General features: G+C 36.7%; 1 protein-coding gene across 1 annotated transcript in view; it reads right to left on the reverse strand.

Moving 5' to 3' along the window:
• LOC126163107 (ryanodine receptor) overlaps positions 1 to 23,954 on the reverse strand; it is a 737,240-nt gene that overhangs the window by 376,322 nt on the left and 336,964 nt on the right. The window contains exons 22-25 of the mRNA XM_049920028.1: positions 19,439 to 19,512; positions 19,270 to 19,349; positions 11,967 to 12,054; positions 2,239 to 2,359 (exon numbers count right to left, since the gene is read on the reverse strand). Coding sequence (XP_049775985.1) covers positions 2,239 to 2,359; positions 11,967 to 12,054; positions 19,270 to 19,349; positions 19,439 to 19,512 — 363 coding nt within the window. The remainder of the gene's footprint in view (positions 1 to 2,238; positions 2,360 to 11,966; positions 12,055 to 19,269; positions 19,350 to 19,438; positions 19,513 to 23,954) is intronic.

Genomic DNA, 23,954 nt, shown 5'->3' on the forward strand with positions numbered 1-23,954 from the left:
GTTTGAGCTGTTAAGAGAAAACATTGTCAATTTCAAGGTACAACTGCAAATATCCTTGCATTGCCAGAAATCATTTTAATAAATCTAAAGGATTTTGCAGATTCAGTACCATCTTCTCTGAAACACATAGTTTTGTCAGAGATTTACAGAGCTAACTCACAAAATGTGGATTGTGTAATGAAAATGTATCATCCTGCTCTTCCTAGTTCTTCCACTTTGCTCTCCCTCTCCCTCTGTTCTTTCCAACTGCTATTCTGCTTCAAAAAGACCTAATACACTCTTCAGTAGTGAAGTGTATGTCACACTCAAATATATTCTACACAAAGGCCATCTGTAAGTTATGTATCATTGGTAAAAAAGAAAAGAAACATGCCTACTGTTTAAATAGAGGAAGGAGATCCTTGTTTTATATAGCTGTCCCAAAAGCTATACTATTTAAAAAAAATTAAGAGAAAGAGAGGAATCTGAAACATGGATTAGAAGATAGTAAGTCATATTCCAGGAAAGAACTTTCCCTTACACACTGAGGTGTAAGTTTAATTTGTAACAATATTATGACATGAAGTGGTAACAGTTAACAGCTATATGCTACAAAACTGAAATGAAGTTTCGCCAAAACAGGCTGAGAAAAAAAGACATAGAAAATCAATACTTTTCAGCAGTGTTTGCTGGTTGTAAGAACATCTGTTAGAGAGAAATATAATAAGATGCAAGGCAAGCAGAGGAGCAAGCAGTTGTTTGGTTCTGTGACATTCAGTCATTCCATACCAGTGCAAGTCATTCTCATTCAACAGTAATGCCCAAGACTTACATCATTTTTCACATGAGTGTTTCATTATATCCATTTAATGAGAATAGGTGCAAATAATAAACATTTTGTGCACACAATAACAGAGAAGCTGTGTGTAGTGCGGGCAATAAAATTTTGTCGCTACTTTCTCAGATTTTGATCTGCATTTAAATTTATTCGCAGACCACATTATAGTCTTGGGCACAACTCAATACCAAACAGGTGTTTTACTTACTGATGGTCTTATCAAACAAGTCTAGGAAACAGCCGATAATATCTCCTACTTGATACTGTCTGCCAAAGGGATCACTAGCCCCAAAGTGTAGTTTGACAGCCTATGTTGAGATCAAGCATATCAGATAACAGAAAACTAAAATTCTGATGTAAGTATTTTGTAAGCTATTCTGAAACATATTTAAATTGTTGTTTCACCACAATAATTATGAACAAAACCTTTTTAAAATACTCACAGAAACACACTAGTTTGTTTCACTATGAATAACATCTTTGCACAAATTAGTGTTTTTATTTACTCTGATTTGAACTGGTGAAAAGCATTATGATATATAACAATATGAATATCTCATCATCAATTGCACAGAGCATGTGCCTTACACAAAATATATTTTGTATCTCAAATGTATGATTTATATGTTTGTGACAGAATATGACTAACAAGAATCGTATGTATTAGCCAAAGTCATAAAAATAGCAATGAATTCTTCCTGAGCATCCAACAGCAATAACATTCAGGATTGGAAAATTTTACTAAGAACTTTTTAGTTTTGTCTTCATGTGAAGTATTACATTTTTGTTAGGTTCATCTGACTAGAATCCAAAGTTTTCAACATATTGCAAACTATAAAGCAGTATTTCATGCGAATATGTAAGAAACATTTAAAAAACAGTTGCCATAATTTGATATTATTGCTTGAAAGGCACTCAAGAAGATTTCATAAGTTTATTTTGCTAGTCAAACGCAGTATCTAGCAACTAATTTTCAATCATTTGTCATTATACTAAATGGGTTTTTAAGAACAACATTTGAATTTTTATAGCAAAGAGAAAATTATAGTTTAATAAATGTGAAAATAGTTAACAGGCCTATCTATAACGGATGAGTCAAGTGATACAGCCCATAAATTTACTATTATTAGCAACCAAAACATCATTCCTGTCAGTTTTTTATGTGTTTTTGCAACAATTACATTCTCTTCCAAATTAATTTAAAAATAAACTTATAAGTCTGAAACTGAAAAACAAACTTATAAGTCTGACACTGAAAGACAAACTTACAAAAACATAGTGTATACTACTCTCTCTCTCTCTCTCTCTCTCTCTCTCTCTCTCTACCCCCCCCCCAACACACACACACACACACACACACACACACACACACACACACAGGGCTCCAACTTATATGCACATGATTATGGTATGCAACTTACATTGTAGCCATCAAATGCCCATGTAGTTTCATCACTTCCAAGCTGACAGCCTGGACTACAGTCAGCTCGAGCCCAGCCAACACGCATGGGACCAGCTGTCATTATCTCAAATTCAAAGTACCTAAATAAAGGAACACAAAGAATAGTACAAATAACTAGAAGAACTTAAACTTAAAGACTTTAAACATGTAAGGATATGTCAGTGATGACAAAATTACATCTGGGGGTGTGACAATACGTTTGACATGAGCCATTTACTTTAATCCACAAAGAAAATGAAATTCAAAGCAGCACCAGTACTATTTGTTCATTGTGTTCAAAAGATCTCTCCATGAAGGAGATCCTTCAGGGATGCAGACCAATAAAAGGCATACACTAACAAAAGTGTAGCAGCTGTTAGAAAGTGGATCCATGCCCCATATGAACAATTGGTTTGTTAAGCGTGAAAAATATCAACACACTAGTCAATGGCAGGAAGGTAAACCTACTTCTCTCCCTTTTTACAAAGAGGATATAATACTGACAGCGAATGTTCTAGAATGTAGATTATACCTTCATTTTTCCTTGAATTTCACGGAAACGTGAGCTATAGCCAACAGGTCATGGTACAAATCAAACACATTACACATCTAATGAATTTTCAATTGGAAATAAGGACTACCATCAGCTGTAGAATGGAATGACGACAATGAAAATTTGTGCCGGACCAGAACTCGAACCCGGATTTCCTGCTTATCGTGTGCGGGTGCCTTACCATTTGGCTATCTGTGCACAACTCACGGCCAGACCCAAACTTCTATACGTCGTCAACCATGCATCTATAACCTGACCTCGTACATCCTTATGAACAGGTTAGACGTTGTACTTGAAAGTCTCTTACCCAGTATCAGCAGATAAATATGATATTGCAGTGCCTGTCTTATTCTGATTATAATGCAAAGTTCCTTTGGACATGCATGCATGCATCATAATCAGAATAACATAGGCACTCCAACATCATAAGCATACTTTAAGTCAAAGCATGTTGATAGAAGAAATTTTAAAAATGAAAAAAATAGAAAACTACACATGTGCACCCAAATAAGTAACACATTACAGCAAAAGGGTATTAACTAGTGAAGAAGTCTGGTGGAGAATAAAACGAGTGTGCCACAAGCCAGCCTTCAGCCTTTCAGCGTAAATTTGAAAAGCTGAGCTTTATTACTCATGGTTTCCAGTTTTGCAGGAAGCCTACTGAAAACTGAACTAGCAGAACAACACATACCTTCTAAAACCATAGTAAAAAAACTGCAACCCAAACATAAATCATTTTTCTGTTGTATATTCTCTGACTGGATGTTGCAGTTCCTTCTGAATGAGTGCATGTTCTTCTATCTCTAATGAGCTCATCACTGACTGGATGTTGAACCCTAATTTTCCTTCCATGTTCATCACTTCATCCCCACTGACACCCAAATCGCTGAAGTAGTGTCACCTTGAAAGACTTGCACCGGGTGAACGATCTACCCGACGGGAGGCCCTAGCCACATGGCATTTCCATTTCCAACAACAAATTCAGTAAGCAAATATATGTACAGTGTGATGAGTTAGAATTCTGAAACACTTTAGCAATGCCCTGCACATAGTTTCAACTGACGCCAGAGTTCATTCTGAATACCCTCTTCTGGGTGACAAATTTACTCTGTGAATGGAAAGAGCTGCCCCAGACTATGATGATGAGGGCATTGTACAGTGACAATGGGTATGATAAACTTGTTTTTGTGTTTCTGAGTCAGTGGCATAGGAGATTATTCTTACAGTGAAGACATAAGCACTACGTTTCTACAGAAGATCCTGAATAAAATACTTCCAAAAAGCTAAAGAATCACAAGAATTATAAAACATTTGACTTAACTAATTACTTGGTCAACTGGTAACACTAACATTTTGCTTTTGAGAGAGTTCTATTTCTTTACAATTGTGTGACAATCTATATAACTTTTCACATAAGCAGTTTTAGGATATTTACATACATGGTATATGTGCATAAAAGTTATAAATTCTATATTACAAAAAGAGGGAATGTTTTTAAGCGCAACTGTGTATGAGTGATATTAATCATCACATTTAAAAAAGTTTCTCATTATATTTCCAAGGCAAATTCAAGTCAGTTCTGTGTCATATGGTCATTTCAATATGAGCTATTGTTTCAGCTCACTTTTCAAATTTCATCCAGAGAATGATTTCAGTTAATCTGGCAGTGAATCATACAGTATTTATCCCTTGATATATGCTTTTTTCTATTATGTTAGCCTTCTGCTGACCATATGAAAGTCTTTTCTGTGTCTTGTTCTGCAATTATAAATTGGATACTGTTATTTGTAAATTTCACATCTACATCCAACTCTGCAAACCAATATGAAGTGTATGGCAATGTGTACTTCCCACTATACCAAATATTGGGGCTTCTTCCCATTACATTCACATATGGAATGCAAGAAGAGTGAGTGCTTAAATGTCTCTGTGCATGTTTTAATTACTCTGATCTAGTCTTCAGGGTTATACATAGTGGATGAACTCCAAATTTACCATAAGATACTGAGGAATGACTGCCATTCAGAGAGAAGTTGCAAGATTTGAAAGATTTCCCTGAAACACCCATAAAGAGGACTGAAGCTACATAGACAGAGGAAGTGAGAGAGAAATACTGATAAATGATAAGACAAGTGAGGAAAAAAAGAAAGAAGAAAGGGGTGAAATAACAATGGTCCATAGGTGAAAGAAGAAGGAAGAAAATAATGAAATAAAAATACACAATTAAAAATTCTAATAATAATAATAATAATAATAATAATGAAAAATGAGAGGACCCCTTGTAATCCATCTCTACTGCTCACTCTGTCCTCATCATGTCTGGGCGGAAGCTGACACTATACTCATCAATATAGTACCTTTTACCTCCTGCTCTCTCTGTTGTGCCCATTTATATTTGCCTCCACTACAGGTGGACCTTTCTCATCCTGTGGTTTGAGTGACCTGCCCTTTTTTTTAATTCTCTTGAACCCAATCCCTCTTTCCTCCCTGTGCAAGGAATTAATAGTTCCAAAAGCTAGGATAATTTATCATACTTTTATGGGCAACTATTGATAGTACTAAAAATTTTACCTCCTGAAGGTATTCAATTCAGTTCTTTATTCACACTGACCGCTTACAATGGGATATTTTTACAGAGAAGTTGCTTACAAAATTTAATTCAACTTCTCTTACAAATATTCTTAAAATCCAAAGTCAATTTTGTTTATTTCATATAGTTCTGTTATCTTGTAAAACAGATGTTTCAGTAACCAGTCATAAATCTTAACTTCGACAATATTGTTGGACAAGGACCAAGCACATTTTGGAAGTTTATTGGATAGTTTTAAGCAAGTTATTTTATAAGAGTTCACTGTCTTTGTCAGACTATGTTTCAGTGTATTCAATTGTAGTTTGCCTCTAGTATTGTGAATGTGTATATTCTCTTTGGAGTGAAACTCACTTAAATTGCTTTTGGCATAAAGTAATGTTGCATAGATGTGCAAGTTCACAGCAGTTAACATCTTAAGACCAATAAAGAGGGGTCATCAGTGATCCTAAGAATTGACTTCACTCATTATTCTGATTATTATTTCTTGAATTTTAAGAATTTCACTGATGTAACAGGAATGTCCCCATATCAGTATGCAATGGAAAATATGTGACTAAAATAGGCCAAAATTTTGTCTCACAATTTTATAATTTTCATACGTGGATCTTTCTTTTGATATCATTAAATAACGTGGTGGATCAACAATAGTATTATTCTCCCACAGAACATGCTTAATATGTTGAAGACACATCTTCTGCCCTGGTACTTCCATGTTACTGAACATACAGCTTTCATTTCATCTCCAGAAATAACTGTATTCTATGTGTAATGTATTGTTTTAATATGGTAACATTCTTTGCCACTTTACAATATTGCCTTTAGTAAAATTATGTAACTGGTCTTTGACTGTCCTTTATATAGTGAGGCACCTTCTGCTTCCCCTTACATAACATTTTATCGCCTTAATGGCAAACTGGTTGCTTATTAGTACTGAATTTCTTCTTGAAATTTTTGAGGGAAGTTAACTATCAATGGAAGTACAGATAGTACACTTTTACTTGGCCCATGAGTGGTGGATGCTGGGAGCAGAAACTTGAGATCAACTAGTAGTGCACTGGCTGGAGAACAAGCCTCATCTCCTTCTTTCAGGGCAGTCAGCTTACAGCTGATAACAGAAACGAACATGTAATGGGTTAACCATTAAAACATCATCCAAGTGACATGAAAGTGAGCATCACTTTAATATTTGAGTTACTGAGTTGCTAGTCAGATAAGTACAACCTCTTCACTCATTTTTGTAAATAATATTAACAATCACTGGTCACACAAACCAAAATTATACTCACAATGGCTACTTGCCCCAATGATGCTCCTTATGTAGCTAAGGTTGGCAATGAGTGTAAATATTCTGGAGTGGCAAAAAGTCACCCAAATTTCACCTATCAGAGAGGGGCCAAGTTAAAGTGTTGGACCCATAATGATACTTTGAAAACAGTTGTCTGTAGTGCAGACTCCTTGCAAAGTGTATCTGAGACATCTTAAAATGTTTTCATTACAAGTGGACCTACATCTTTAATTTTTTTATTTACTTCCTTGGGCTCTGACTGTGCCTTAGTTCATTTCAGTGTTAACATTAGTGCATCACAATCTAATAGCTCATTACTAATTGTCCTCAAAATGGGCCTCTCAACTACAGGTCAATTTCTGGAGATCTCATCTGTGATATCTATGCTACTACTTTCTGTATTCTAGTTGGAAAGTACACTGTCTGAGGCATGACTAAAGTAGATCCATTAACAATCTTTTTCCTGGGGAATCAGTCAGAAAGTCAATATTTAAATATTCTCACAAAATTAAAAGGAACTATTTCTTAGCAACTAAATTTAATGGAGTGTCAAGTTTTGAGAGAATATTCCTATAGTGCCCACTGGGATACCTGTAGAGGACTACAATTACAGATTTTTTCTAGAAAATTCACACACTCCTGCAAATTATTCAAAAATTTGTTCTGTAAAGTACTTTGATATGTGAACACTACATTTGGCATAAATGGCCACTCCTCCTAACTGAAAGATATACTCCTTATCATCACCATATAAAATATATCTCTCTAAAGAAAGACTTTTATTTCTTATCTATGTAAATGATGCTGTGAAATATAAATAATGTTAGCATAAATGTCTATCATCAGTTCAACTACGTTTTTCTACTTGAATATCCCATATATTTTGATGAAGCAACTTACTGGGCCTTCTGTCCTGCATTCCCTATTTCCTGAACTGACATACACCATCAAGGGTTCCATCTTTAAGTGTAGGTATCAGAACTAAAGACTGTTTCAGATAACTGCTCAACCTATTCATACTACCCAAGAAAAAATGAAAAGCTATGCTATTTTGGCTATTGTCACATTCTTTATGTTCACAAAATTCTGTAGTTTCTGATTCTATTTTTTCCTAGCATGAAAAAGCTCGAGAGATCGTGCTTAGTCTCAGAACTTGTTATGACTGCAGAACTGAAAACAACCATGTATCTCTGAAAGTTTATGACCAATTATTTTGAAATTTTGACACAACAATGTATTCTAATACAAGTAAGTTTTTAGGCATCTATTTCTTTTATACACACACACACTCTTAACTTCTTGAGATTTTTTGTAATGTTTCCCTATCATTAAACTTATAAACAATTTTATATTAAATATATTTAAACATAGGTATATAAAAACAAACACGTGTACCAATGGAATGTTGTGTCAAATTTCAAACCATATAGTCAAAAACTTTTGGAGATTTGCAGTTAGGAACATTTACAGTTTCTATATAAGTATAAATTTGGATGTTCATTCTTCAAAATCTCAGATCTCTGAAAGTTCTTCACTGACTGCTGTGAAACTCTGATACAACATTGCATCTGAATACTCACATTATTATATATCCACTGGAACACTATCTTGTATATATGTAATAAAAGGCACAATGTTATAAAAATGTAAAAGTTGGTTTGTTCAAAATCGTTAACTTCTGGAAGTTCTTGAGTGGTTGCTTTAATATTTTGACATGACATAATGTGTGTTTTTATGTACCTAATTATTTAATGTATGATGTATAACATATGTATATGTAACTTTTTGAGACATTTTTGTAACAACATTTCCCTATTATTAAATTTATATAAATTTATGTATTAATATATTTAAGAAATAGGTAAATAAAAATATGTGTGTATACCAATGGAACATTGTACCAAAATTTCAAAGCAATCGGTCAAAAACTTTCAGGGATTTGCGATTAGGAACACCTACATTTTCAACACATATCAAAAAAAGTTTTGCATCAAGCCAGTTCCTAGAACTCCTGATGATAGACATAGACTGTGGATATTGAATCACAGACACAATCCCTTTGACTGGTCAGAGATGTCACTAAACCTGCCCAAAGATGTAAACAACCATGCATGAGCAGCACCTATTAGATGGAAGGGGTCTGACAGCCAATCACTTCCACTCATTCCACCAGGAAGGAGGTACACGGCTCATGTTGTCTGTAGTTCAACCATGTCTAGACGGTCAACAGCGTGGTTCAATTGCGTCTGCATTGCTAGTTTGTGCCAGGAAGGGCTCTCAACAAGGGAAGTGTCCAGGAGTCTCAGGGTGAACCAAAGCGACATGGTTTGGACATGGAGGAGATACAGAGAGGTAGGAACGGTCGACTACATGCCTCGCTCAGGTCACCTAAGGGCTACTACTGTAATGGATGACCACTGCCTACGGATTATGTCTCAGAGGAACCCTGACAGCAATGCCACCATGTCGAATAATGCTTTTCATGCAGCCACAGGACATCGCGTTATGATTCAAACTGTGCGCAATAGGCTGCATGATGAGCAACTTCAATCCCTACATCCGTGGCGAGGTCCATCTTTGCATCCATGAGACCATGCAGTGCGGTACAGATGGGCCCAACAACATGCCGAATGGACTGCTCAGGATTAGCATCACATTCCCTTCACTGGTGAGTGTCACATCTGCCTTCAACCAGACAATCATCAGAGACGTGTTTGGAGGCAACCCGGTCAGGTTGAACACCTTAGACACACTGTCCAGCAAGTGCAACAAGGTGGAGGTTCCCTGCTGTTTTGGGGTGGCATTATGTGGAGCCGACATATGCTGCTGGTAGTCATGGAAGTTGTTGCAACAGCTATACGATACATGAATACCATCCTCCGACCAATCATATCAGCAGCACATTGGCGAAACATTCATCTTCATGGACAACAATTCGCACTCCCATCATGCACATCTTGTGAATGACTTCCTTCATAATAACATGACCCACCAACCACTCTGAGGGATCTATGTCGAATCGCCATTGAGGACTGGCACAATTTGGACCAACAGTACCTTGATGAACTTGTGGACAGTGTGCCACGTCAAATACAGGCATGCAACAATGCAAGAGGATGTGCTACTGGGTGTTAGAGGTACTGGTGTGTACAGGAATCTGGACCACCACCTCTGAAAGTCTTGCTGAATGGTGGTACAACATGCAATGTGTGGTTTTCATGAGCAATAAAAAGGGCAGAAATGATGTTTATGTTGATCTCTATTCCAATTTTCTGTACAGGTTCTGGAGCTCTTGGAACTTTGGTGATGCAAAACTTTTTTTGATGTGTGTATATATGTACATACATATATCTAAAAAGAAAGATGATGAGACTTACCAAACACAAGCGCTGGCAGGTCGATAGACACACAAACAAACACAAACATACACACAAAATTCTAGCTTTCGCAACCAACGGCTGCCTCGTCAGGAAAGAGGGAAGGAGAGGGAAAGACAAAAGGATATGGGTTTTAAGGGAGAGGGTAAGGAGTCATTCCAATCCCGGGAGCGGAAAGACTTACCTTAGGGGGAAAAAAGGAAAATACATAGATCTTTGTTTCTTCAAAATCTCAAATCTCCAAAAGTTCTTGACTGATTGCTTTGAAATTTTAGCACAATGTTGAATTCTAAGATGTGTGTGTTTTTAAAATATATGTAATATATAAATATATGTAATATATGTAATATATGACTTTACATAGATGTAATAATAGGGAAACATTATAAAATATACAACAGTAGAAGGTTGTTAGTAAACAGAAAAGTTGTATTTATGGCTTATTGGTTTATGATAAAAATACTTCTACAGAATCTGAATTTGAAATAACAAGAAGCAAGACTCAAGGTCAGACTGGTGTGGGGAGGGTGGGATGGACAGAGGGGTGGGAAGAAATGGACTTAGAAAACACAAAGGAAGAGATGGATAGAGCAGGGGTGGGGGCAAGAGGAGATGAACAGAGAAAGGGGGGAGGAGGCAATGGACTGGGAGAGGGGGAGAGAGACAGGGGGGTAGAAGGAAGTGGAGAGAGAGGGGGGCAGGAGGATGGACAGAGAGAGGGAGGGGGAGGAGGTGATGGGCAGACAGATGGGGTAGGAGCAGGAGATGGACAAAGGAAGGGGAAGGGAAGATCTGGACATATATCTAATTCCCATACATATTAGAAAAGTGTGCTTTCTCTTTTCTTTCTTTTACATTTAAGCAGACTGAGCCACAGAAAAGCATGACTGAGTGAAGTGGTGCATTGGTTTGCACATTGGACTTCCATTCGGGAGGGCAATGGTTCACACGTGCATCTGGCCATCCAGATTTAGGTTTTCCATGATTTCCCTAAATCGTCCCAGGCAAATGACGGAATGGCTTCATTCAAAAGGGTATGGCCAATTTTCTTTTCCATCCTTGATACAATCCAAGGTTGTGCTCCACCTCTAATGACCTTGATGTCAATGGGATGTTAAACCCATTCTTCCTTCCTTCCTTCCAGAGTATGGCTGCATACAGCTAGTTATCAATAAATGATGGGGAAGTCGATTTATCAGATAGCCCAGACTGCAGTATAGTAAATGGATGACTACACTTATCTGGCAGGATACTAAGTCACTGTAACTTTCCTATGAAAATATATTAGAATGCAGCTCAAGGATGCGGAATTAGTAAGAGATTGTGCTAACAGCAGTAATCAAGAGTATACAAAGGTGGACAGTGAAAATGATCACAGGTTCATATGCCTAATGGTAGAGTGTATGTGAAATAACAAAAGATTTTCTTCAATATCTTCTGCACTACATTCTTCAGTCCCCTACATGTCATTGCAGTAGACTCTAAAGCTAAAATTAGAATAATAAAAATCCCACAGAGGATTGTAAGCTGTCATTCTTCTCATCCATCATCTGGGAATAGTAATGGAAGAAACTTTATGCAAACAATAAACAGTACTCTCTGGCAGGGACTTTACGGTACGTTGCTATGTATATAACCAGAAGAAGAAAATCGACAAATATGTCTGAGGAAATACTGAAAGTAACTGACAAAATATGAATAGGCAAACACGTTCATACTGATGAAAAAGGGCACAGCTACAGATCACTAAAATTAAGTTCTCACTGTAGTTTTACTGAAATGATGTTGGTTTTTTAAGTACAGTCTTCCAGTTAGTAGTCTAGACATTTCCATATCTCTGTTGAAAATATGAGTATATTTAATAAAGCAGTGTTTCCTTTAAGTAGCAACAAGTGGAACTCACCATTTCCCACTAGAAACAGCATAATTCTTCTCAACACGATATGTTCTGAAACGAGTCTGTTTGTTCCTATTGGCCTCAGCAAGCAAAGCTGAAAATATAAACAGTTTAGTACAATATTTACATACATCAGTAATGAACTAGAATAATAAACTCCTATCTAATGGTGCTACTATGATCTAAGGCTATACAGAAATAAGAATATGAAATTACCTAATGAATTCACTTTCTTTCCATTTAACATGACAGAATGAAATGTAATTTCTCCAGGTTTTTATGTAAAATGTAAATAAACCTTCTGAAGCTAACAAGAAACTTCCACTACTATTCCATAACACATTTCAAAGCATGTATCCAAGTCAACATTTATTTGAACTGGAAAATTACACAGAGACAGAATAGCTGGCCAATACTTTAATTTCAGGAAGCAAAATTCCAGTACTCTCAAAAGACACATTTAAAAGTGAAAAAGGGAAGAAAGCAATAAAAAATGAGAAAGGAAAAAGAAATGTGGAGGGTTAGGTGGTAGGCTGTATTTCAGCAAAGCTGTTCCCCTTCCATGCCTTACAGTGTTGATCATCTCACTAACATTACTACTCAAGCCAGTCTACCATTTTGTCCTGAAGACAAATTAATGTTAACAGCTCAGAATGCCTACAGTTTAACTTCCCTTTGGACTGGCTGTTATTCCACATCACATCCTAAATTAAGTGGTAGACTATCCTCACACCACTGTGCTGTGTATTCCCCATCCTTGTATTTCCTATGAGTTTAGACCTGCAAAATGAAAGTTGCAAAGAGGGGCAGACATGTGGGTCTAATTTATCTGAATAAATGTTGGTATGTTTAGCAGCAGGTACCAACTGAAGAAGTGGACCACTGAGTGGCCTCTGTATGTTCAAGTTATATCCCAGTCAACAAAGACCAAAAAAAGTCCAATAGACAAACAAATTGGTGTGGTCACAAATTTTTCTACAGTGGCAGGAGCGAATGTCATGAACAACATAACTAAAAATTCTCATTGGTCGGTTTGAGCATGTGGTGGGGGGTGGGGAGGAGGGTGTTTAAAGATAACTTTATTATGTTTCTCTTAAATGACTCAAAAACTGGGGTGTCTAGCATAAATGTTTTCCAGTACAAAATTAAACTACATTAAATTTGTAATTTTTGAGAACATTTCTCATGGAGAACAGCGGTTATTCTTAGTATTTTAAAATGAACATAATCAGTCATGACTGCAAGAAACCTTTATTTTTTTGGTTACAGTTTTCAGCCAGTTACTGACCATCTTCAGACCTCATACTGGAATATGAGCATAGAATGTGTTTAGAGGAATGTACGCAAATAGTAGTAATGTGTAAAATACATCTTACACAATAAATAATAAAAGAATAAATTGTACCATGTTGGTAGGCAGTGATGGTGAATGGAACAGGCATTAGGAGAGCAATGTAGCTGTTGGTTAAATTTCTGATGCTCTGCCCAGCACTCACCGAATTACATCAACGATAGCCAGTCAGGCATACAGGATTTAAAACAGTTGTTACAGTAAGGTATGTACAAAATGATTACACAAAAGCTAATAACAAATGAAAAAACAGGTGCTTATATAAAGTAACTACTATAAACAGCATTTCGTCAATCTGTGACAAAAGTATATGCAAAAAAGAGATAGCCTGTCATAACCGCTGTCGCAACTTTGAAATCATCACTGTGAAACGTACACATCGACACTTCCATGCCTCTTCGACGGAAATAATGGCTTCAGTAAAGCAGCATTTCCACTGCCGGTATGATCTAGGAGCAACATGCAAGACCTGACATGCAGTTCTACATGTTGTCCTGCATGCCAGTAAATATGTGACATCCAGCCACAGTTGCAGCTCTGAAATCCTCTTCTGTTAGATGGCGCATATCAATATGACCAGTCCGTCTCCATGGGAACTGTTAGCATCACTTAACCACCATCTTTCATGCCATGCACTATATGAGTTTATGATAAATCCCCACAGATGACCATTGGTGTTCCCACAACCAATTATGATTGGTTATCTCCTTTTTGTATATATTTTCTGTCACAGATTGACAAAATGCTGTTTACAGCAGTTACTGTAAACAACATAAGGCACCTATTTCTTCATTTGTCATTAGCTTCCATGTAAACATTCTGTATATATCTTACTATCACAGCTGTTTCATGTCCTGTATGCATGATTGGCTATCACTGATGTAATTCGGTGTGCGATGGGCAGAGCATCGCATATTTAAGCTGTCACCACCTACCAGCATGGGTATAATTTCTTCTTTTATTATTTAACAATGAAAATAACCTAAGTTAAACCTGTGTGTGCGTGTGTATGTGTGTGTGCCCACGTATATTCTCCCGCCGTCACTTGGTGAGAAGATTTTATTATCTATCCAATTACATTCTCTTATTATTTGTTATATAATATGTATTTTATAAGTTAATACTATTTGTACACATACCTCTTAATGCATTTTATTTTCATATTTCAGTATGAGGTCTGAAGATTATCTCCCTGACTGTAACCGGTAACAACAAAAATAAAGGTATCTTGTAGTCAAGACTGTTTATGAACATTTTAAAGTATATTAAACTCCCTACAAAAAAGCTCCTATTCTTTTTTTCTCTACAGCTAATAGTTTCCACATGCAGGGGATGGAAAAATCACAAATTATCAGAAGTAGCATTTTAATGGTATAAAATTACTGTTCACTGTTAAATAAAATAGATTAAGAACCAATATTAAATGTGTGTACCACATCTAAGTGCAGTTGAGCCTTATTAAGGGATGGGATGTAACAGTGTGGAGTGGGCATGGGTGGAATGTAGAAGCATGAGATAAGGTAAGTTGTCGGATTGTTGTCATGCAATTCCCTTCTTCACAGGTCTGCAAACTGATGAGTGTGCAGATTATTCCCTACAGTATCTACTGCCCTACCTCACTGGAAGCAACACAGTGTATTTCATGAAGTTACACTGACCCTCTGCAGTGTGCTTTATGAATCACTGGTGATGCAGTGCACAGACATGCCCAGGGGAGTTGATCTTGCACAAAGTGTTTAACACTATATGGAATATAGATATGAGTTATGAGGTGTGTCAGGAAAGTAAGTACCATTTCGTTCTACTGATACCAAAGCACTAGAGTCAGAGTTCTGCACATTTGCACTTGTCTCTCTGGTTCACTGTCTTTCCACTGACGCCATTAAAGCCAGATTGTGTTATGTTTACATTGGTTAGTGATCATTGAAAATGTTTAAGACAATCTCTGAGCCCACCAAGTCTTAAACGCTTTCTGTAATATGGTTTTTGAATGCAACAAATGTTAATAATGCTGATATTCATCATCATCTTGTAGAGATTTAAGACGAAAATATAATGACTGATGAAATGATGAGAAAGTGGGTGAGACAATTATACAACAGTAGAAGGTTGTTAGTAGACAGAAAAGTTGTATTTATGGCTTATTTGTTTATGATTAAAATACTACTACTGAAGCTGAATTTGAAATAACAAGAAACAAGACTCAAGGTCAGATGGGGGAGGGGGATGGACAGAGGGGTGGGAAGAAATTAACAAAGCATTGTTCATGACACAGCAAGAAGAGGGTGGCCTTCTGTTGTCAATGATAGTTGGGTTGATAAACTGAACAAGAAAAATTGTGAAAACAGATGGTTCACAATAAGAATCCTTTGTGATGACTTTTCACAAAATTCAAAAACTGTTTTGCATAAGATTGTCACAAATATCTTAAATTCTTGCTAATTGTGTTTCTGCTGGTTCCTGAAAGTGCTTATGGATGTCCTCAAAATGAAGTGACTTGGCAGTGCTTTGACATTTTTTATACAATACAGTCATGACGGAGATGAATTATTAAACAGAATTGTGTCTGGTGACGAAACTTGGGTTTGTCAAGTCACTCTATGCTATATGTGTGTCTACTGCTGACAAAGGCCTTAATGGCCGAAAGCTATAATTGTGTGAATCTTTTTGTTGCGCCTATCGCGACTCAGCATCTCCGCTATATGGTGAGTAGCAACTTTCTTTCTCTGGTATTGTTACACTCTATAACACTATTGTTCAATCAGTTATCTAATTTATAAAAAAAAAATTTGCCTTTAAACTTTATCACAACATAACTGTGATATGCAAAGACTATTTGCAAAGTGTGATATATGTGATGTTAGAGTGCTTTCCTAACATACATTTGTAACTTATGTAAAGAAATATGTGAAGTGTATAATTAACTAAATAATATTTTGTCATAGATTAATGAAATGAAAATGTTCGTGTATGTAATTTTATGTATTTGTACAAGTTGTCATTTGTATAAAATGGCACACGCTCGGGGACAATGTGTAGGATATGTGTTATGTAAAACATGGAGGACTTTTGTACTGTATGGAAGTTACTGTGGGAAGCGTAAAAGGTAGCTTGGGTTTTTGCCATGCTACCTATAGAGTGAATGGGAATGAGAAGATACTGTCTGTAGGCAGCAGTGAAAGAGGCAACACTCAGATGGAGTAGGTGATGCCTTGCCTGGAAACTGTTGCACAATAGCATCAGATGGTGACAGCTGAATTATTACAGTTTTGGTACAAGATGTTGGGCAATGTTATGAACCTTAAAATGATATCAAGAAGAATTAACTAGTCCATACTCCAAGAAACTAGTACACTGTACCATGGGTAGTGTAGCAACCATTATTTTCCACCACACCCAATGCCTACAGCCAACAGGTTACGAACTGTATAATTACAGCTGTAGAAGCGTAAATCATTAATTCAAAATTAACCTTTTTTTAAAATTATTGTATTAAATGTAAAATTTGGTTCATCGTGTTATTTTATTCCTAATCATTCATCTATACAGGGTCGTTTCTTGGTGTTTGATTATTTTGTGTAAACCTGTTAGAAAAACATTTGAAGTGCTTTACTCAGTGTCTGCAAGCACTAATTTTGATCTTTAAATAAATGTTTGAAAATAATTGTCATTAACTAACTTTTGAAGTGCACGCAAAAGTACTGTGTGATTTATGTAGTAGAAGTGCTGAATTAAAATTTTGAGTACTGAAGTAGTTGATTTCAGACAATTAATGATATAATATTCTTACTCTCTTAGTGGTAATAGGTAAAGTGAAAGTGAGTAAATAATCTTTGAGTAAAGTAAAGATAAAACTCTTTCAATTATAAATGAAATTTAATAAAGTACAAAGAGATACAAAAAGAAAATTCCTTATGAGGCTCAGTAACACTGAAGTAGGGTAACATGAAAATACTGATGACAATACAGAATGGCCATTTGTTAAGAGAAAGATAAAACAAAGTTCCTTAGTAAACTTAAATGTTTGTATTATGCTATTAGAATATTTAAGAGTTTAATTTGTTGGTTACACAAAATTGCAAACATAGATAGAAGTTCCCCCCGGCCAATTTATTTTGCACATAGTGACAATTAAAAATTTGTGGCCTTTCTAGATCAAAACTATTTATGTATGTGGATGTAGTAGCTGAAAGATTCCTGTGTCTTTCTCAGAACCATATCCCTTAAAGTTATATTTATTTGTGAAGTTATGTTAGGGAACAGCAGGAAAGTAAAACAAATTTACTTATTCTGCTTTTCTGAAACTTAACCATTTGTTTGCTGACATAGGCTGGTGAACGTAAATCAAATAGACAAACCACTTAATGAACTTAGAGCAGAAAGGAACTAGATTCAGTAATATTCCACTTTTACTGCATTTCTTTCTAACAGCTAGAAAACTCTTAGGAAAAGAACTACTAGTCTGACTTCCATCTCCATTAGTCATACATCATGGTCAAGTCCCATAAAAGGAGTAACATTATATGACAGTTGTGGAAAGTAGGCATGTTTATGATGTGTATACTATACACCTTATTCCCGGTATAATAGTGTTATACATATGGTTTTTCCCGTGACTGAACTATGGCATTCTGTTGACATATATTGTTATGACTCCACAGTCAAAACAAGCCAGTGGAGGGGAGGCACTCACGATCCCCCAAGAAACAAAAATTCAAACAACATCGGCAGCACAAAAAAATCATACGTACTGTATCCAGTGACAGACAGGGCATTTGGCTTGTTGAGTTCCTTTTCAGAGGTGAAACCATCAATGTGGTGCAATACTATGAAACACTGAGTAAACTTTGGCACACAATTAAAATGGCATCGAATGCTCAGCCAAGGCTCTGTGTTCTGCAGGACAACACACTTCCCCATTCTGCTGGCCTCACTCAAAACCTTATTCAACATCTCCGTAGAAAAATAGTTAAAAAATGCTCTTTCTTGTAAAAATAAATTTTGGTTTTAAAAAAAAATGTTTTTATGAGTTTTTTTTACAAAATGGTACTTACTTTCTGGAAATGCCTCATACAAATAATACTAACAATGCCTCATACTAATAATACTAACACAAGAAACACATATGCACAAAATCTACATAAGTTTCAGCACACTATTCCACATTACAAGAATGGACATGGATTCTCAGTCATCCTGTATGGCAGCTGTAATGTTATTCCAAGAAAAGAAACTTCCCCCACTAACAGTGGTGCTCGATTTTCAGCTTACAAATGGACTGAACAATCATATTTCAATGGAACATCATTGGAGGTAGAAAATGAAAATTATTTGTAACTGCAAGAAACTTTTCTATTGAAGATGAAAAATATCTATTTAGGTGAACTGCCATGGTGAACAGTCCACTGACAAAATGATCTGGTCATTCACTCAAAGAATAGATCATAGATCAGAAATAGGTACGAAGAATCATACTCTTAAAAAATTCCTATCAGCATTTTCTTACTAATCTTCTCTTTCATTCTTTTAAGGGAAGGGTAGGTTGGCATAAAATTTTTGTCATTATGTTGCATTCACTATCAATTAATAACAACACGACTTGCACATTAAGTTTAGACACAAAAATATATAAAATCTGGAGCACAGCAAATAAGAAATTTTGAATATTGTAAACAATAACATTGATTATGGCAAGTTGATAAGGGTATGCAGGGGAAAGTATGGAAGAACATTGCAAAACATAGATCTGATTTTTCACAAATGGACAGCACTTCCGTGTCACAGCATATGCCTTCAGTATCAGTTCGGTGCAACCTGGCACTATCATCTTATCTGTATATAGTCATCAGTTGGAATGTTGAAATATTATGTCATGCATATTTCAGAGTGCAGCAGAAAAATATCACATATCACATTTCTAGTCTCCGAGACAGAAGAAACCATTTTGGAAAAACTTACCTTCATTTGCTTCTCCAGTTGGGGGCTCTAAATTGTATCCATATACAAGCAATGTGCGAACTGTTTCACTTGCAGTATCCCTGAAAATTTGGTATGTTTATTAGATCAACTAAATACATGATAATGTAATGGTAAATTATGATAAATATTCCAGTTTCAGATACTGCACCTATTTGCTTTCTTGATTGCGTCATCTACTTTTATGTAAGGCACCAGGTGAGGGCTTCTTCTCATATCAGGATCCTGTAATGAAAGAGAAAAGAATTATTTCCAATAAATTGTTATAATGATTACAAATATTTTACATTCACTAGTGACGCAGAGAGTAAACCTAAACAACAACTGGAAAATTAAGAAAGTTTTGCGCAACATGAGGCATCTGGAATATATTCATAGTATAAAGCTGTTTGTTTAATGGCAATGTGGGAAGTGTCAACTTTGGGTATCAACTAAAAACGTGTACATTATTCACGGTCTACTGGCATAACTTTGCAGATGCTATGTTTTCCCTCTGTTTTTCAAGTAGTTTCCGTGTTTAACTTATGACTGTCATTTCCAAATAGTGAAAATAAAATCAGTTTATTCAGTTATGGAGTATTAGTGAGTTACTACTGTGTATTTGATGGAATAATCGTATAAGTTGGTGACTGGTGGAATATAAAATAACACAGAAACATCAATCAACAAAGAAAGTCAAACAGTGACTGCATATCTGAAAGCAGATTATTGAGATCCAAACTCAAATTGCAACACACGATCACACTAAGTTATTTCCGCAAGCGGTGAGATGGACCACAAATATTACAAACAATTCATCTGCTGAAGCCAGCATAGTTTATAAACCACAAACGAAAGTCCAAATTCCTAAATTCCTATTGAGAAACCAGAGTTGTGGATTGCAAAGTTAGATTTTGTGTTCACGCAAAATGATGTTACTAGTGACCGTTCAAAATTTACCATGGCAGTTACAGCTTAGATGCCTGTGTAGTTACAATGGTATCGACACTACATTAAAGCAGCTCTCACAACAGCAATATTCCCATTCAAGGAACACCTTCATCAGCCGAATGTGTAAATCAATGACCTACAGCACACAACAAACATTTCAGTTTCAACTTATCGGTGACAGAATACAGCTGAAATTCAAGTAGTACCTGAGAAACATCGTAGATAACGAAGCAATGTCTGACGCAAAACTATGTCACATTTGGCTAACACAATTACCATTATCAGTAAAAATGTGTGGGAAAATATCATATAAATTCTTTACTATCATCAGCAGGCAAAGCTCATGCAGTGATGGAAAAGGCAAACACTTTGGTGGTGACGCAAGCAAGTAATGACATCAGCTCAGATAGGACTGCAGCTATTCGACATGACCCACAACTGAATAATAATGAACAACTCCAAAGTCTACACTGTCACATGGACACACTTCAGAAGCTGTTATTGATACAGACTCAAGGGGGCTCATACCAGGCAAGAGAAAGAAGAAAGTAACTCATTCTGCCAGCAGAACCAAATGGATAACCAAATAGCACAAGGGAAACAACATCACCAAAGTGCTAATACCACATGCAGTTTGGTGATCAGACCACAAGGTCCATGCACATTTACAAAGGTCTTCAGCGGCCTGCAGTTGGTGCAGAGAACCACACGGTATCACAAAAAAGCTGAATAATAAATAAAGAGCCATCATTAGCCCACTGATGACATAACCAAAATTTGAGCAAGACACTTTGCTTGAAAGTTGTTCAGTTATCAGTGACAAATCAACCATGGCCTCAAGTGCAGCAAATCAAGTATTTTTGGTTACAATATCAAACCATTTGTAGGTGATGAACAGGCAAGTAAATCATTGCTAGCTTATCAATTCAGGTTCAGATGTAAGTACTCTGCCACACAGACAGAGTAAAACTGCACCAGCTAATGCATCTCTCCACCTTACCACAGGCAACAACTTGCCCATTCCAACATATGGTGAACATGTACTAACAATTAGCATGGGTTTCAGCATAAAGTTCAAAATGGAGGTTCATGCTGGCAAATGTTACTGACCCAATATTGGGAGTAGATTTCAGTCACCACAAAGTATTGTAAATAAATCTCTGTATGGTTCTGATCAAGATGGGTAGTGAGGTGGTTACAAGTGAAATAGGTAAAAGTGCTGCAACACAATCACCTCACCCCATAGTTCTTTCGTACCAGAGACCAAACAGGAAGTTATTAGTCGCTTATGTAAAGTACTATCTACCACAGTGAACCATATAAGATAACATCCAGCCAATCAGTCTCTTAATAGTCACAGAGGTTGGCACCAGACCATTCTTCCATGGTAAAAGCAGAATTCAAGGCACTGTTACGACCTGGTATTATATGCAAATCTGACATCACCTTTACATCTGGTGAAGAAGAAGATGAAAGACACATGTATGGTATACACTGCTGATATACATTTATGGCTGTTGATAGGTACACCCACTGGGATGAGATGATGCCAGTCAGTGTTATGTTAATGGAAACAACAGCGAGAAGCTTTTTAATTATGTGAATTTCTTGTTGCTGTCCATTTCATGTAGAGGGAGACCAAGAGATGAATACACTAAGCAGATTCAGAAGGATGTAAGTTGCAGTAAGTACTGGGAGATGAAGAAGCTTGCACAGGATAGAATAGCATGGAGAGCTGCATCAAACCAGTCTCAGGACTGAAGATCACAACAACAACAAAGATAAAGGGTGCCAATTTGAGTTGACACTGTTCTTTAAACTGACCAAGTTGCGTGGTTTCCAGCAACACCATATGACCAGCTACCATCCCATAAGCAACATGGCGGTACAGCACTGGCATAAGATGTTAAAAGCCATGTTTATGTGCCATGAGAACAGCTGCCACTGGTCCTATTGGGCCTCCGCATGGTTCCAAGATGGCCGCCGAGTAAGTGACACCAGAAACCATTTCCAGAAAGTTAAGTGATTTAGACAGGAATATAATTTAGTTTAACGCCGACAACAAATTAAATACATGCATTAGTGTATCATTTAGTCTTGCCGTTAAAGGTTTGACTTTTCTTTGCTTATTTTTTCAGAAAACACGAAAAGATCGTAACTTCGCGAAGTCGCGCTTAGGCTTAAATTTTGTAAACGTGTTTGTTTCTTGTTTCACGGTAATTTAACTAATTTCTCGATAACAAATAAGTAAACTACCGTAAATAGCATATAACTTCATTGTTTTAATACAGATTTCAGAAAAACAGCGTAACTTTATATCAGAAACTTGCTTATATACATTTGTTTATAGGCTTAATTCTCGTAACGTTTTTGGAGAATCAAAGTTAAAGTATCTCGTTTAATTGTCCTTTTTTTCATTCCATCGAGTGAAATATAAAATAAATAGCGTATACCTTCATTGTTTTAATACAGATCTCAGAAAAACAGTGGAATTTTAAATCAGAAACTTGCTTATATACATTTGTGAATAGGCTTAATTCTTGTAACGTCTTTTTTGATTTTCGGTAATTTAATTGATTTATTCTAGCTAAAGCATTATTTTTGCCATGAGTGAGAAGTGCCTGACTTGCCGTAGAATTGTTAGTTCCAGGATTTGGTGTGATGGATGCAGTAGTTTTTTTCACTGGGGGGACTGCAGTGGCGTGGGTGTCGGGAAAGTGGATCAGGCTCATCAGTGGTTATGTAGGATTTGCAGCAGAGACAGGAATATAGTGGAACAGGAGGGGAAAATTGCTGCCCTTCAGGCTGAGCTAGATCAGGCTAGGGAAGATCTGGACAGGTTAAGGAGGGAGAAGGGCAAAGAGAGGTGGGAAGTGGCAACAGGTAGCAGAAGGAACAGGCCTAGAACTAAGTCTGACAGTTTTGTGGTGAATGTCAAAAATAAGTTTGACCTGTTGCTTCAGTTAGAAACTGATGAGCCTCAAGCAGAGGTAGGTGTAGACAGGACACAACAAACTTTCAATAGGAAATTGCAAAAGAATGTAGGAAAGCCATCGAAAAGGAATAAAGTTTTGTTGTTAGGCAGTTCTCATGCCAGAGGTGTAGGCCAACTTCTGCAGGAGGAATTAGGACCAGAATACCAGGTCACAAATTTTTTCAAACCAAGTGCTAGTCTGGATCAGGTGACAGAGGATTTAGGTTCACTCTGTAAAGGATTTACCAGGGAAGACACCGTGGTTATTGTGGGAAGGCCAGGGAACAGCATCGACAGAGATCCTGGGTACAGTATAGAGTGTGACCTGGTAAAGATTGTGTCGGCATCGAGACACACCAATGTTGAATTTGTATCTGTCCTGAGACGCCATGACCAGCCTCATTTGAACTCTTCTGTTGGGAGAGTTAATTTGGAGTTGGAACGGCTGCTTGGGTTGGGTGCGGGGGCTCATATTGGTGTGGTTCCTGTTGATTCTCTCAGTAGGTGGGACTATACCAGGCACAGCCTACATCTCAACAGGAAAGGGAAGGGGAAACTGGCTGGGGTAATAGCAGGAAATTTAAGGGGGGGAGGCACTGCCATGAATGGTAAAATACCAGTGATTACAGGTGTTGGAGCAGCACCTTTTTTAGGATAGGTAAGACAGAAAGATGTCAAGTTCTACGAGAGGTCAGGATTGAAACAAATCTTCAGTTTAGGAAAGAAATTAAACAGCACAATTCTAGCACATTGGATCACCAAT

The sequence above is a fragment of the Schistocerca cancellata genome, chromosome 2 (assembly GCF_023864275.1).
Source record: "Schistocerca cancellata isolate TAMUIC-IGC-003103 chromosome 2, iqSchCanc2.1, whole genome shotgun sequence".
Lineage (NCBI taxonomy): Eukaryota > Metazoa > Arthropoda > Insecta > Orthoptera > Acrididae > Schistocerca > Schistocerca cancellata.